This window comes from Rhinatrema bivittatum, chromosome 13 (genome assembly GCF_901001135.1).
Source record: "Rhinatrema bivittatum chromosome 13, aRhiBiv1.1, whole genome shotgun sequence".
Lineage (NCBI taxonomy): Eukaryota > Metazoa > Chordata > Amphibia > Gymnophiona > Rhinatrematidae > Rhinatrema > Rhinatrema bivittatum.
In genome coordinates, this window is record NC_042627.1 from 349,035 (window position 1) to 365,894 (window position 16,860).

The window sequence follows — 16,860 nt, forward strand, 5'->3', positions numbered from 1 at the left end:
TGGGCGGGGTTCACGTCTTCTCTCGCTCCACACATTGGACCCTATTATGATCCTTGGAGTCCGGACCAGACCCCAGACCTGGATGCTGCAGAACCCACGGACACTGAGACTGCTTTTCAGGATTCATAGTCGACCACTTTGGAGGGGAGTGTGGCTCGCTCTCCCTCCTACATTCTTGGACACCCCCTTACGGATTGCATGAGCGGGGCGGGATTGGTGGGGGGGGGGGAGGGGGAGTTAACATAGGGAATGTTATTCGTTGTTTGTATTATTTCTTGGTTGAAAAAATGAATAAATACAAATTCTAAAAAAAAAAATTGCTTCACTTAAACCCTTACTTAAAAAACCCAACCTGGACCCAGCCGACCCTGCAAACTTCCGCCCCATTGCAAACCTACCTTTTATAGCCAAGCTAATGGAAAAGCTTGTCAACATCCGACTCACAGACTACCTTGACTCCCACAATATTCTCTACCCCTCTCAATTCGGATTCAGGAAACGCCTAAACACAGAATCCCTCCTTCTTTCTCTAACGGACAACATCCTGATGGGCCTTGACAAGGGACAATCTTACCTGCTAGCCCTTCTCGACATCTCTGCCGCGTTCGACACGGTAAACCACACTATCCTCATAAGCCGCTTAATGGAAATAGGCATATCCGGCTCTGCACTGCTCTGGTTCACATCCTTTCTGAACAACAGACACTACAAAGTCAAAATAAATGACAAAGAATCTCACTCCATTCCATCAAACCAAGGTGTACCTCAGGGTTCGTCTCTTTCCCCTACCCTGTTCAATATATATCTACTCCCTTTATGCCAGCTACTCAATAGTCTCAATCTCACCCACTTTATATACGCGGACGATGTACAAATCATAATCCCCATCTCAGACCCCATCTCTACTCTAAATTTCTGGAACAACTGCTTACACGCCATCAACCTTCTGCTCTCGAGTCTCAATTTGGTCCTAAATACTTCCAAAACGGAACTACTGGTTATCTCCCCTTGTGACAACAACCCCCTCGCAAATAATGCTAGCATCCCATTAGCAAACCAGGTCAGAGATCTTGGGGCCACCCTTGACTCTAGAATGAATTTCAAAAAATTCATTAACGCCACAACCAAAGAATGCTTCTTCAAGCTACAGGTCCTGAAGCAACTTAGACCGCTCTTACACTTCAAGGATTTCCGTTCGGTGCTTCAAGCCATACTGTTTTCAAAGATCGACTATTGTAACGCTCTATTACTTGGTCTGCCCGCTTCGTCCACCAAACCTCTTCAGATGCTGCAAAATGCAGCGGCTAGGATCCTTAAAAACACTCGTCGCAAGGACCATATCACACCAATACTAAAAATTCTACACTGGCTGCCCATCCAATATAGAATACTTTTCAAGGCTCTCACCATCATCCACAAATCAGTCTACCAGCAATCCACTCTCCAACTCACCTTCCCACTTGAATTACATACTTCCGCAAGACCGATCAGAACTGCCTACAAAGGTTCGCTCAAGGCCCCCCCCAACAAATCATCGGTCCACAACACTATTCACAAGCGAGCTCTTTCAACAGCAGGTCCACTACATTGGAATTCACTTCCACAAGACTTACGCCAAGAACAATGCCATTCAACTTTCAGAAAGAAATTGAAAACCTGGCTGTTCGCAGAAGCCTACCGCTGAAGGATCTCCTCAACCATCACTGACTCCCACTCCCCCACCCCTCCCCAATCCCTTCCCCCCACCCAACCTCACCTTTTCCTTCTCCCTCTGGACATACCAGGCTAATAACTGCCTAGGATAAACCTATGTTTTTGTATCTTACAGTTTTTGTTGATTTATATATTTATCTCTCTCTAATTGTTTCTTAGTTTAAACTCTGTACTGTCTTCCATTGCCCAGGTTTTATGCTCCCTGTTTAATGTAACTTTACTTTCTACCTTGATGTTAATTGGTTTCCCCTCAGTTACATTGTAAACCGGTACGATAAGACCTAGTCTTGAGCATCGGTATAGGAAAAAGAAATTAAATAATAATAATAATAATAATAATAAATAAGTTGAATTAAACCTCTCATAAACCTACTAATAAGGGGTTGCACTGATATCGGTGCATCCCCGATGGTATTATGATAAGCTGAGATTGCACTGTACTCTTACGGATGAGGTCTGGAGACCAGAGTGATGATGTGGGACAGGAGAAAGGGTCAATACCTTCTTGTGTACACCACATGGTAAATCTTTTCCACTCAGAACGATAGTTTTTTCGTGTGGAAGGTTTGCGTGAAGCTACAAGCACTTGAGAGACATTAGAGGAAAGGTTGAGAGGTTGTAGGATCAAGCTTTCAACATCCATGCTGTGAGGGATAGAGATTGAAGGTTGGGATGACGCAACCTGCCCTGATCCTGAGTTATGAGAGTGGGTGCTGTGCTCAGGCGAATTGGTTCCCTAATGGAAAGATCGAGAAGTATGGGAAACCATACTTGTAGAGGCCAATATGGGGCTATGAGTATCATGGACCCTTTGTCCTGTTGTAGCTTCACTAGACTCTTGGTTATCAGCGATATTGGAGGATATGCGTATAGAAGGCCTGAATTCCAGTGGCGAGCAAAGGCGTTTCTGGGTAACCGGTTTCTCTGCTTGTGCAGGGAGCAAAAATTGTCCACTTTGTGATTCAGTGCTGATGCAAAGAGGTCTACTGTTGGTTGACCCCAACGTTGATATATCCTGGTCGCTACTAAGGGATCCAGGGACCATTCGAGAGGTTGGAATTGGCAACTGAGGCGGTCTGCTACTACGTTGTGAATGCCTGCCAGATAAGTGGCCCAGAGAAACATTGAGTGTGTTAGGGCCCAGTCCCAAATCTGTGCTGCTTCTTGACAAAGGAGATACGAGCCCGTACCTTCTTGTTTGTTTCTGTACCATATGGCTACTATGTTGTCTGTATCAGAACAGTCTTGTGGGAAAGGCAGCCCTTGAACGCATGCAGCACATAACGTATAGCTCGAAGCTCTAAGAAATTTATCTGAAATGTGGCTTCGAGTTTTGTCCAAGTACCTTGAGTTTGGAGATGTCCAACGTGTGCTCCCCACCCTAAGGTGGATGCATCTGTAGTTAAACATTACTTGCGGAATTGGTTGTTGGAAAGGTAGGCCTGTGAGCAAGTTGTTCATGTTCGTCCACCAGAGGAGCGAGGACCATAGTTGTTGAGTTATTTGAATGGCTTGTATGAGTGGTTGAATGGCTTGTATCCACTGCCCTCTCAGTGTCCATTGAGTGACTCTCATGGCTAACCTGGCCATAGGAGTGACATGAACTGTGGAGGCCATGTGACCCAGAAGAGTGAGGCATTGATGGGCTGACACATGCATCCGTGTGCGTAGAGAGTCTGCTAACGAGGCAAGTGTCTGTGCACGGTCTTTTGGAAGGAAAGCTTTTGACGTTATGGTGTTTAATTCATTGTAACAGATGAGATGGTATGAAATGGGATTTTTGGTAGTTGATTAGGAATCCCAATGAATGGAGTAGATCTATTGTGAGCTTGAGAGAGTTGAGAGCTCCTTGTCTTGTTTGGCTTCTGATGAGCCAGTCGTCCAGATAAGGAAAAACGTGTACGCCTTCCTTGTGCAAGTAGGCTGCTGCCACTTCCAGGCACTTTGTGAACACTCGAGGTGCTGAGGCAAGACCGAATGGTAGAACCCGGTACTGGAAATGTAGTCGTCCCACTAGGAAATCGCAGATACTTGCAATGAGGAAGAATTATTGGTATGTAGGCGTAAGCATCTTGAAGACCCAGAGAACAGAGCCAATCTCCTTTTTGAAGTAGAGGTAACATGGTGCCCAATGATATCATCCTGAATTTTCGTAGGTATTTTTTGAGGTCCAATATGGGACGTAGGCCTTCTGTTTTCTTTGGAATGAGGAAGTATGGGGAGTAGAATCCTCTGCCCTGCTGAGGTCAGGGAACATCACCTGGCTCTCAGAAGGGTGGATAATTCTTTTTGTAAAAGTGTGGATTGATTTTTCACTGTCCAAGACAGGTGGGAGGAGTATTGTTTGGTACAGTTAAGAAAGTCCGATGGTAACCTTGAGATGTTATTGAGAGTACCCATTGGTCTGTAGTGGTGCGACCAATTGTGATGGAAGAAAGTGATCCGACCACCTACCGGCAATTTTGGGGTCGGATTGGTAGGCAGGCTTCTGTTCTCTGGTGAGTTTTCAAAATCCCAAAGCCAGGCCTGTTTGCGGCGGGGGTTGAGATCTAGGTGCTCTTGGTTGTCGGGTCTGCGATCTTTGTGTTGGCCTTGATGAGCTACCACGGGCTGCAGGAGGATAGTATCTCCGTGGTCTATAATATGGCCTTTTTGAATCCTTCCTTGGAAGTCTACGTGTGGATGGTTGGGATTCTGGTGGAACAGAGGAAAGTTGATATAGTGTTTCCAAGTGTTCCTTCAGTTGTGAGACTGCTTCACGTACCTTGTCTCCAAAGAGGTTATCTCCTGTACAAGGCAGATCAGCAAGCTTCTCTTGTACCTCTGGTCTCAGGTCAGAGGCCTTGAGCCAGGCGCATCTACGAGCACTAATGCCTGTGGCAGACATCCTAGATGAAGCTTCAAAGCTATCATATGCTGCTCTAACTTCATGTTTCCCAAATTCCAGGCCCTTATAAATGATGTTGTTAAAGGAATCTTGGAATTGTTGGGGAAGAGATTCCAATAACTCCTGAAGTTTTTTTCCAGAGATTACGCTGGTATTGCATCATATAAAGTTGGTAGGACGCAGTTCTGGACACTAGCATTGAACCTTGGAACATTTTTCTGCCGATGGAGTCCAAAAACCTGTGTTCTTTTCCAGGAGGATTTGATGAATGAGGTTTAATCCTTTTAGACCTCTTTTGAGCAGACTCTACTACCACCAATTGGTGAGGCAGTTGTGTTTTCTGGAAGCCAGGAATGTTCTGTACCAGATAGGTGGCATCAGTCTGCTTATTGACAGGTGGTATGGTACAGGGATGCTCCCATAACCTGTGTTGTAAATCCACAAGAACTTCATGAACTGGTAGTGCCAGGACTTCTTTAGGTGGATCCACTAACTGTAATACCTCCAGTGTTTTCTGTCTAGCATCTTCTTCAGATACTAGCTGAAAAGGAATAGTGTCAGCCATCTCTTTAATGAAAGTAGAGAAAGAGAGGTCCTCTGGAGGGAACTTCCTTCTTTCCTCCGGAGAAGGATCTGAGAGGACTTCCTCCGAGGAAGAGTCAGTATCTGGATCACCCCAAGTGTCCGAGGAATGTGGACGAGGAGGAGTCAATGGAAGAGGAAAGGATGGCATCGAAGGTATCGAGGGTTTCACCGGTGGTCTCGATGGAAACAATGGAGAAAAAGATGGTCTTGGACGAGAGATTCCTGATGGACCTGGCATAGGCTCAGGCATCGGTAAATCTTTTGTTATCTCTTCTATCGATCTTGGCATCGGAACATCGGGTGGTTGCACCAGAATGGCACCGAGAGTGTCCAACTTCGCTAGTATTGGTGCTAAGAAGGACATATCCGGCACCGGTGTTGGTATAGGCATCGGTGCCGGTGAGGGTGTCTGTCTCGGTGGTTGAACCAGGGCCGGCGATGGACTCAGTGATGACATCGGAATCAACACCGGTGACGGGGTTGGAATCGATGCCGGCGACGGAACTAGCATCGAGGGTGGAATCGTTGTTGGTGCTGGCATCGAAGGCATGTCTCAGAGTGTGTCTCGAACTGCTTGGCAGATATAACCATCCAGTTCCACCCTCATAGCTGGTGAAGACAGAGCAGCTACTGGGGGAGGCAGTGAAGGCAAAACCAGTATATCCACTGGTCCCTGTGGAAGTACGGTTCCCTGCACCGATATCAGTGGGGATCGCCTAGGAGTCGAAGGCCTCGAGGGCAGTAGAGACTCCTCTCTCCGAGGTTTCTTAGGAGTTGGTTCGATGATTATTGAGGGAACTCCGGTTATCGGGTCCAATTCCAGATCCTGAGGCCTCCGATGTTGATGTTGGTGCTTCTGTCAATGTTCAACGCCCTTTTCGATTATAGATGTAGACTTTATCGATGACCGGGAAGGGGTCGGTGAAGGCCGATCACCTGCTTCATCCGGGCGATGTAGAGTTTTCAGAACAACCCTTTTAATCTCTCCAGCCAGAGACTATTGTGTCGAAGTTGAAGTAGACGGCATCAGTTGAAGATGAAAGATGTTCCATCTTTTCCATGCGCGCTCACCTGCCTTTCGGCGTCATTTCGGCGCATCTCGGGCATGTCGACACATCATGTCTCTCGCCGAGACAGAATACACACTCGATGTGTGGGTCCATTATGGACATAGTGCAGGAGTAATTCGGGCACTTTTTAAAACCGGTAGCCATAGCGAAGGCCGGACAGCCGTCGATGACCTTCTGACTAGGTTTAACGATAACCGAATCGACTGGAAAAAACGAAATCACTCACCGACGGTGAAAAAGAGGGAGACCCCTACGGCGGGATAACTTTTTCTGAAATTTTTTTGTAGTGAATATTCACCACACAGGGCTCCTTACCCGTTAAGCTACTAGCAGCGCGGAAAAAAGAAGACTGAAGGGAGACCCCTGTGGCTCAAGGGATCACAGCATGCTGGGTATGCTCAGTGGGCTCAGGATGCCAGTCAAAAGTTTCTAGAAACGTTGACAGAAAGTTTTCCGATAGGGCTCTGTCAGTGACGTCACCCATATGTGAGGACTAGCATCCTGCTTGTCCTGGGATAAACATTTTTTCAAGCCCTTTTGAAGGGACTACAAGTGATCAGAGATTTTTTTTTTCACTGAGCTATTGGACTTCTCAACTGATCTGTGTGACTTTCATTGCAGATGGAAAATCTGACAGATCCACAGATATCTACATTACAATTTTATTCCAAAAACTATTCATTTTATCATTTGCCAAGATTAAATATTTTCATTAGTCCTGCATATTGGTATTCAAGGAACCGAGTTTGAGGAATTTCAGTGAGATATGCCAACTCAGCACATTACAATGTATCATCAAATTTTTCTGAATACTCCGGTTTCTCTGAAAAAAAATAAGGGGAATGGAATAACTTTCCTACGAGGAAAGGCTAAAGAGGTTAAGACTTTTCAGCTTGGAGAAGAGACGACTGAGGGGAAAGTTGACTCAACGTAGAGACAGTAGTTTGTCAATTGGAGTGTGAATGTTTTTTGAAAAAACAAATGGCACTCTTGAAAGAAAAGAACGTGACTAAGATACTTACTGCACTAAGAGTGACAAACTACTGTCTCTACGTTGCGTCAACTTTCCATAATTCCAATTTATATGATGTGAAGTTCTCATATTATTCATGTGAGATAATACAAGCAACCATTGGTACAGTAGCCCCTAAGGCAGCTCCTGCGAGAGCGAAACTCGGCCAGAGTCGGGCTAAAACCAATAAAGAATCCCTGATTATACCAATCACTACATTTTGTCCTGCTTTTCAGCATTAATGATCGGCTTCCGATTTGTTTCTTGGGTCCAATCCAATCCGTGGCAAGTACCCAAATATTAAATAGATCCCATGCTAGTAATGCCGGCAACAAGTAGTGGCTATTTCCTTTTGATTAATAGTTTATGGACTTCTCCTCCAGGAAATTATCCAAACCTTTTTTAAACCCAGCTACACTAACTCTTTAACCACATACTCTGACAAGGAGTTCCAGAGCTTAATTGTGTGTTAAGTGAAAAATAATTTTCTCTCATTTGTTTTAAATATGCTAATTGCTAACTTCATGGAGTTACCCGTAGTCCTTGTCTTATCCAAAAGAGTAAATAACCGATTCACAATTACCCATTCAAGTCCTTTCATGATTTATTAAACCTCTATCATATCCCCTCTCAGCCGTCTTCTCCAAGATGAATAGCCCTAACCTCTTTAGCCTTTCCTCATAGGGGAGCTGTTCCATTCCCTTTATCATTTTGGTCACCCTTCTCTGTACTTTCTCCAATGAACTATATCTTTTTTGAGATGCAGCAACCAGACTTAAACATAGTATTCAAGGTGGTTTCACCATGGAGTGATACAGAGTCATTATGATTTCCTCAGTTTTATTTGCCATTTTTTTCTAATACTTCCTAACACTCTGTTTTCTTTTTTGACCGCCATAGCACACTGAGCTGATGATTTCAATATATCATCAACTATGATGCCTAGATCTTTTTCCTGAGTAGTAACTTCAATATGGAACCTAACATTATAGCATGGGTTCTCTTTCCCTATATGCTTCATCTTGCACTTGTCCTCATTAAATTTCACCTGTCATTTGGACGCCCAGTCTTCAAGTTGCATAAGGTCCTCCTGCAATTTATCACAATCCACAAATGATTTAACTACTCTGAATAATTTTGCATCATCTACAAATCTAATCACCTCACTTCCAGATCATTTATAAATATATTAAAAAGCACCCTGAGGCACTCCACTGTTTCTTTTTCCACTGTGAAAACAGACCATTTAATCCTACTCTGTTTCCTGTCTTTTAACCAGTTTGCAATCCACAAAAGGAAATCACCTCCTATCCCATGACTTTTTAGTTTCCTTAGAAACCCTCTTATGAATGACTTTGTCCAACACCTTCTGAAAATCCAAATACAGTACACCATATCTAGCGGTTCACCTTTATCCATATGTTTATTCACCCCATCAGAAAAATGTAACAGATTTGTGAGGCAAGACTTTGCCTGGATAAATCCATGCTGGCTGTGTCCCATTAAACCATGTCTTTCTATATGTTTTGCGATTTTATTCTTTATAATACTTTCCACGATTTTTCTGGGCATTGAAGTCAGGCTCTCCAATCTACGGATTCAAGGATCACCTCTGGAGCCCTTTTTAAATATTGGGGTTACATTGGCCACCTTCCAGTCTTTAATGATAGTTACAAATTGCTTGTAATAAGTCTAAAATTTCATTTTTGAGTTCTTGCAGAACATACATGCTCTCTCTCTCTCTCTCCCTGCCATATACACACACACTTTCTCTTTGTGCTATGCACACACATGCTCTCTCTACTATACACATACAATGCTCTCTCTCCCCAACATGTACACACACAATGCTCTCTCTCCATGCCATACACACACGCTTTCTCTCCACATTATACACACACACACCCATACTCTCCCCCATACACATGCAAGCTGTCTTTCCTCCAATTATATATCCATACATGCTCTCTTCCCCTCCTTCCCACACACATACACTGAGATAGCGTGTGTGTGTGTGTGTGTGTAGTTGGGGGGGGGGAGAGACTAACCCCCTCCACCTCCCCAGAACATGCTGGCATTGGGACACCTCCTGTTTCTGGGTTGACACTGCTCTCCTTTTTGCGCTACAAGGAGGACTGTGTGACTGTGGCATTATGGTGCTGGGCTGGATAAGCAGCACTCTGTGGATAAATGAGATGGTGGATGTGGTAGAGGATAGATTGGACAGGACTGCAGCTGAATCTGAAGGCTAAAATCTGGACATTTTAGCCCTTGTCCTGGCTTCCGGTCAGTACCTCTAATATCCGTTCTGTCTGGAAAACATCCAGACAGTTGGCATCCCTATTTGGAAGCCCAAAAAAGGCTGCATTGTTTTCACTGTTGAGTATTATCTAACCTTTAAACCCCAAACGTTATTTCAATATGACAATTTGCTGCAATGATGTTTGTAAACAATATTATGTCTCTACTACTGTAAACCATTCTGATGGCGAAACAGAATGACGGTGTACAAAACATGTTAAATAAATAAATATTGTGGGAAATGAATGAATAAAACAAATTTTTGTTTGGAACGAATCAAATGAATGACTGCGGCCTGCAAAACAAATAAACCAAAACATTTTCTGCCTCTGCACGTAGGCTTCATAATTATTGGAGAGATCAAGTTTAGCTAAGCATGAAAATGCACTGAAACAGCACTGCAGGTTAATCAGATTAGCCCAGTGCTCCCTCACTGAAACCAGTTCTTCACTTCAGAATTGGAAGAGTTTCACTTTCTGACGTGCTTACCTGGCTTTAGCTATGGGGGGGGGGGGGGATTGCTGTATTAGATAAGGCTGCCTCTCCTGCAGAACAAATGCCAAGCAGCGCCAGGGAACTCTTCCCACAATAAAACCCTTCAGCTGGGGCTTCTGATGCATTCAGACACATGAGCAGGTTCACCTGATAGTATCTTCAGCACATGCTTTCCTCTTACACACCCTGTTATGCATTTACTTCCCACAATAAAACCCTTCAGCTGGGGCTTCTGATGCATTCAGACACATGAGCAGGTTCACCTGATAGTATCTTCAGCACATGCTTTCCCCTTACACACACCGTGTTATGCATTTACTTCCCACAATAAAACCCTTCAGCTGGGGCTTCTGATGCATTCAGACACATGAGCAGGTTCACCTGATAGTATCTTCAGCACATGCTTTCCTCTTACACACACCCTGTTATGCATTTACTTCCCACAATAAAACCCTTCAGCTGGGGCTTCTGATGCATTCAGACACATGAGCAGGCTCACCTGATAGTATCTTCAGCACATGCTTTCCCCCTTACCCCCACGTGTTATGCATTTACTTCCCACAATAAAACCCTTCAGCTGGGGCTTCTGATGCATTCAGACACATGAGCAGGCTCACCTGATAGTATCTTCAGCACATGCTTTCCTCTTACACACACCCTGTTATGCATTTACTTCCCACAATAAAACCCTTCAGCTGGGGCTTCTGATGCATTCAGACACATGAGCAGGCTCACCTGATAGTATCTTCAGCACATGCTTTCCTCTTACACACACCCTGTTATGCATTTACTTCCCACAATAAAACCCTTCAGCTGGGGCTTCTGATGCATTCAGACACATGAGCAGGCTCACCTGATAGTATCTTCAGCACATGCTTTCCTCTTACACACACCCTGTTATGCATTTACTTCCCACAATAAAACCCTTCAGCTGGGGCTTCTGATGCATTCAGACACATGAGCAGGTTCACCTGATAGTATCTTCAGCACATGCTTTCCCCTTACACACACCGTGTTATGCATTTACTTCCCACAATAAAACCCTTCAGCTGGGGCTTCTGATGCATTCAGACACATGAGCAGGTTCACCTGATAGTATCTTCAGCACATGCTTTCCTCTTACACACACCCTGTTATGCATTTACTTCCCACAATAAAACCCTTCAGCTGGGGCTTCTGATGCATTCAGACACATGAGCAGGCTCACCTGATAGTATCTTCAGCACATGCTTTCCCCTTACACACACGTGTTATGCATTTACTTCCCACAATAAAACCCTTCAGCTGGGGCTTCTGATGCATTCAGACACATGAGCAGGCTCACCTGATAGTATCTTCAGCACATGCTTTCCTCTTACACACACCCTGTTATGCATTTACTTCCCACAATAAAACCCTTCAGCTGGGGCTTCTGATGCATTCAGACACATGAGCAGGCTCACCTGATAGTATCTTCAGCACATGCTTTCCTCTTACACACACCCTGTTATGCATTTACTTCCCACAATAAAACCCTTCAGCTGGGGCTTCTGATGCATTCAGACACATGAGCAGGCTCACCTGATAGTATCTTCAGCACATGCTTTCCTCTTACACACACCCTGTTATGCATTTACTTCCCACAATAAAACCCTTCAGCTGGGGCTTCTGATGCATTCAGACACATGAGCAGGTTCACCTGATAGTATCTTCAGCACATGCTTTCCTCTTACACACACGTGTTATGCATTTACTTCCCACAATAAAACCCTTCAGCTGGGGCTTCTGATGCATTCAGACACATGAGCAGGTTCACCTGATAGTATCTTCAGCACATGCTTTCCCCTTACACACACGTGTTATGCATTTACTTCCCACAATAAAACCCTTCAGCTGGGGCTTCTGATGCATTCAGACACATGAGCAGGTTCACCTGATAGTATCTTCAGCACATGCTTTCCTCTTACACACCCTGTTATGCATTTACTTCCCACAATAAAACCCTTCAGCTGGGGCTTCTGATGCATTCAGACACATGAGCAGGTTCACCTGATAGTATCTTCAGCACATGCTTTCCCCTTACACACCCTGTTATGCATTTACTTCCCACAATAAAACCCTTCAGCTGGGGCTTCTGATGCATTCAGACACATGAGCAGGCTCACCTGATAGTATCTTCAGCACATGCTTTCCCCTTACACACACGTGTTATGCATTTACTTCCCACAATAAAACCCTTCAGCTGGGGCTTCTGATGCATTCAGACACATGAGCAGGTTCACCTGATAGTATCTTCAGCACATGCTTTCCTCTTACACACACCGTGTTATGCATTTACTTCCCACAATAAAACCCTTCAGCTGGGGCTTCTGATGCATTCAGACACATGAGCAGGCTCACCTGATAGTATCTTCAGCACATGCTTTCCTCTTACACACACCCTGTTATGCATTTACTTCCCACAATAAAACCCTTCAGCTGGGGCTTCTGATGCATTCAGACACATGAGCAGGCTCACCTGATAGTATCTTCAGCACATGCTTTCCCCTTACACACATCGTGTTATGCATTTACTTCCCACAATAAAACCCTTCAGCTGGGGCTTCTGATGCATTCAGACACATGAGCAGGTTCACCTGATAGTATCTTCAGCACATGCTCACACACCCTGTTATGCATTTACTTCCCACAATAAAACCCTTCAGCTGGGGCTTCTGATGCATTCAGACACATGAGCAGGTTCACCTGATAGTATCTTCAGCACATGCTTTCCTCTTACACACACCCTGTTATGCATTTACTTCCCACAATAAAACCCTTCAGCTGGGGCTTAGGATGCATTCAGACACATGAGCAGGCTCACCTGATAGTATCTTCAGCACATGCTTTCCCCTTACACACACGTGTTATGCATTTACTTCCCACAATAAAACCCTTCAGCTGGGGCTTCTGATGCATTCAGACACATGAGCAGGTTCACCTGATAGTATCTTCAGCACATGCTTTCCCCTTACACACACGTGTTATGCATTTACTTCCCACAATAAAACCCTTCAGCTGGGGCTTAGGATGCATTCAGACACATGAGCAGGCTCACCTGATAGTATCTTCAGCACATGCTTTCCTCTTACACACACGTGTTATGCATTTACTTCCCACAATAAAACCCTTCAGCTGGGGCTTCTGATGCATTCAGACACATGAGCAGGTTCACCTGATAGTATCTTCAGCACGTGCTTTCCCCTTACACACACGTGTTATGCATTTACTTCCCACAATAAAACCCTTCAGCTGGGGCTTCTGATGCATTCAGACACATGAGCAGGTTCACCTGATAGTATCTTCAGCACATGCTTTCCCCTTACACACACGTGTTATGCATTTACTTCCCATAATAAAACCCTTCAGCTGGGGCTTCTGATGCATTCAGACACATGAGCAGGTTCACCTGATAGTATCTTCAGCACATGCTTTCCCCTTACACACACGTGTTATGCATTTACTTCCCACAATAAAACCCTTCAGCTGGGGCTTCTGATGCATTCAGACACATGAGCAGGTTCACCTGATAGTATCTTCAGCACATGCTTTCCTCTTACACACACCCTGTTATGCATTTACTTCCCACAATAAAACCCTTCAGCTGGGGCTTCTGATGCATTCAGACACATGAGCAGGTTCACCTGATAGTATCTTCAGCACATGCTTTCCCCTTACACACACCCTGTTATGCATTTACTTCCCACAATAAAACCCTTCAGCTGGGGCTTCTGATGCATTCAGACACATGAGCAGGTTCACCTGATAGTATCTTCAGCACATGCTTTCCCCTTACACACACCCTGTTATGCATTTACTTCCCACAATAAAACCCTTCAGCTGGGGCTTAGGATGCATTCAGACACATGAGCAGGTTCACCTGATAGTATCTTCAGCACATGCTTTCCCCTTACACACACGTGTTATGCATTTACTTCCCACAATAAAACCCTTCAGCTGGGGCTTCTGATGCATTCAGACACATGAGCAGGTTCACCTGATAGTATCTTCAGCACATGCTTTCCTCTTACACACCCTGTTATGCATTTACTTCCCACAATAAAACCCTTCAGCTGGGGCTTCTGATGCATTCAGACACATGAGCAGGTTCACCTGATAGTATCTTCAGCACATGCTTTCCCCTTACACACCCTGTTATGCATTTACTTCCCACAATAAAACCCTTCAGCTGGGGCTTCTGATGCATTCAGACACATGAGCAGGTTCACCTGATAGTATCTTCAGCACATGCTTTCCCCTTACACACACCCTGTTATGCATTTACTTCCCACAATAAAACCCTTCAGCTGGGGCTTCTGATGCATTCAGACACATGAGCAGGCTCACCTGATAGTATCTTCAGCACATGCTTTCCCCTTACACACACGTGTTATGCATTTACTTCCCACAATAAAACCCTTCAGCTGGGGCTTCTGATGCATTCAGACACATGAGCAGGTTCACCTGATAGTATCTTCAGCACATGCTTTCCTCTTACACACCCTGTTATGCATTTACTTCCCACAATAAAACCCTTCAGCTGGGGCTTCTGATGCATTCAGACACATGAGCAGGTTCACCTGATAGTATCTTCAGCACATGCTTTCCCCTTACACACACCCTGTTATGCATTTACTTCCCACAATAAAACCCTTCAGCTGGGGCTTCTGATGCATTCAGACACATGAGCAGGTTCACCTGATAGTATCTTCAGCACATGCTTTCCTCTTACACACACGTGTTATGCATTTACTTCCCACAATAAAACCCTTCAGCTGGGGCTTCTGATGCATTCAGACACATGAGCAGGTTCACCTGATAGTATCTTCAGCACATGCTTTCCCCTTACACACACCCTGTTATGCATTTACTTCCCACAATAAAACCCTTCAGCTGGGGCTTAGGATGCATTCAGACACATGAGCAGGCTCACCTGATAGTATCTTCAGCACATGCTTTCCTCTTACACACACGTGTTATGCATTTACTTCCCACAATAAAACCCTTCAGCTGGGGCTTCTGATGCATTCAGACACATGAGCAGGTTCACCTGATAGTATCTTCAGCACATGCTTTCCTCTTACACACCCTGTTATGCATTTACTTCCCACAATAAAACCCTTCAGCTGGGGCTTCTGATGCATTCAGACACATGAGCAGGTTCACCTGATAGTATCTTCAGCACATGCTTTCCTCTTACACACACCCTGTTATGCATTTACTTCCCACAATAAAACCCTTCAGCTGGGGCTTAGGATGCATTCAGACACATGAGCAGGTTCACCTGATAGTATCTTCAGCACATGCTTTCCTCTTACACACACGTGTTATGCATTTACTTCCCACAATAAAACCCTTCAGCTGGGGCTTCTGATGCATTCAGACACATGAGCAGGTTCACCTGATAGTATCTTCAGCACATGCTTTCCTCTTACACACCCTGTTATGCATTTACTTCCCACAATAAAACCCTTCAGCTGGGGCTTAGGATGCATTCAGACACATGAGCAGGTTCACCTGATAGTATCTTCAGCACATGCTTTCCTCTTACACACACCCTGTTATGCATTTACTTCCCACAATAAAACCCTTCAGCTTGGGCTTCTGATGCATTCAGACACATGAGCAGGTTCACCTGATAGTATCTTCAGCACATGCTTTCCCCTTACACACACGTGTTATGCATTTACTTCCCACAATAAAACCCTTCAGCTGGGGCTTCTGATGCATTCAGACACATGAGCAGGTTCACCTGATAGTATCTTCAGCACATGCTTTCCTCTTACACACACGTGTTATGCATTTACTTCCCACAATAAAACCCTTCAGCTGGGGCTTCTGATGCATTCAGACACATGAGCAGGCTCACCTGATAGTATCTTCAGCACATGCTTTCCTCTTACACACCCTGTTATGCATTTACTTCCCACAATAAAACCCTTCAGCTGGGGCTTCTGATGCATTCAGACACATGAGCAGGTTCACCTGATAGTATCTTCAGCACATGCTTTCCCTTACACACACGTGTTATGCATTACTTACTTTCTCAATGATGAAAAGGGTCTGGCGCCTTTTGTCCCGCACCTGTTTTTCCTTTGACTCCTGTATAAGTGTGGAGGGCAGAGAGTGAGAGACTTTGGGGTTATGTGCACACTAAGATAATCAATTATGGAAGATAGAGATCATAGGCCCTCTGGGGACAGGAACCTGCCTTACTGCATCTGAATGAACCTCACCTTGAGCTTTATCTTCATTAAAATTTGTGAATCACTGATACACTATGGACTAAGCAATGTACAACACTATCAATGAAAAGAGACAAGCTACATCTAAATAAGGATATTTTACACAATTCTCATCCAAACACCTCCCTATTACACTGCGGAAGGATCAAATTAGAAAGGGAATAGAAGCTCGTAAAATGAGACTCTCAAAGACCTACTTATTATAAGCAGGACTGACCCCTTGCTTATATTGTTTTTGTTCAAAAACAGATGCAGCTGCTCCTTCCTCACTAAAGGGTTATCAAATGAAAGAGTTATTTGTAACCACATGAAAGACAGACAGGAAGGGAAAAGCATAGAAAAGCAAGACAACAGCAGATAGAGGAAAACTAGAAGAGAGACTGAATAATAAAAGGAGGGACAGAAACAGGGCTGGGTTTAAGATTTTGGCAGATTGCCATGGAGGCAGCCTTTGAAGTTCTCCCAGCGCATGGCAAGCTCCTCTTTGATCTAGATATTTAGCATATTCAAAATTCGGAGCTCTAGGCAAGTCCC

General features: G+C 44.5%; 1 protein-coding gene across 8 annotated transcripts in view; it reads right to left on the minus strand.

The window, feature by feature from the left end:
• Window positions 1-16,860, minus strand: part of PATL1 (PAT1 homolog 1, processing body mRNA decay factor) — a 166,867-nt gene that overhangs the window by 57,126 nt on the left and 92,881 nt on the right. For all 8 annotated transcript variants that reach the window (XR_003852479.1, XR_003852480.1, XM_029575735.1 and 5 more), the window contains exon 13: window positions 16,124-16,183. Coding sequence is in view for 6 of the 8 variants with exons in the window: in XM_029575735.1 (XP_029431595.1) it covers window positions 16,124-16,183 (60 nt within the window). In the remaining 2 variants the exon portion in view is untranslated. The remainder of the gene's footprint in view (window positions 1-16,123; window positions 16,184-16,860) is intronic.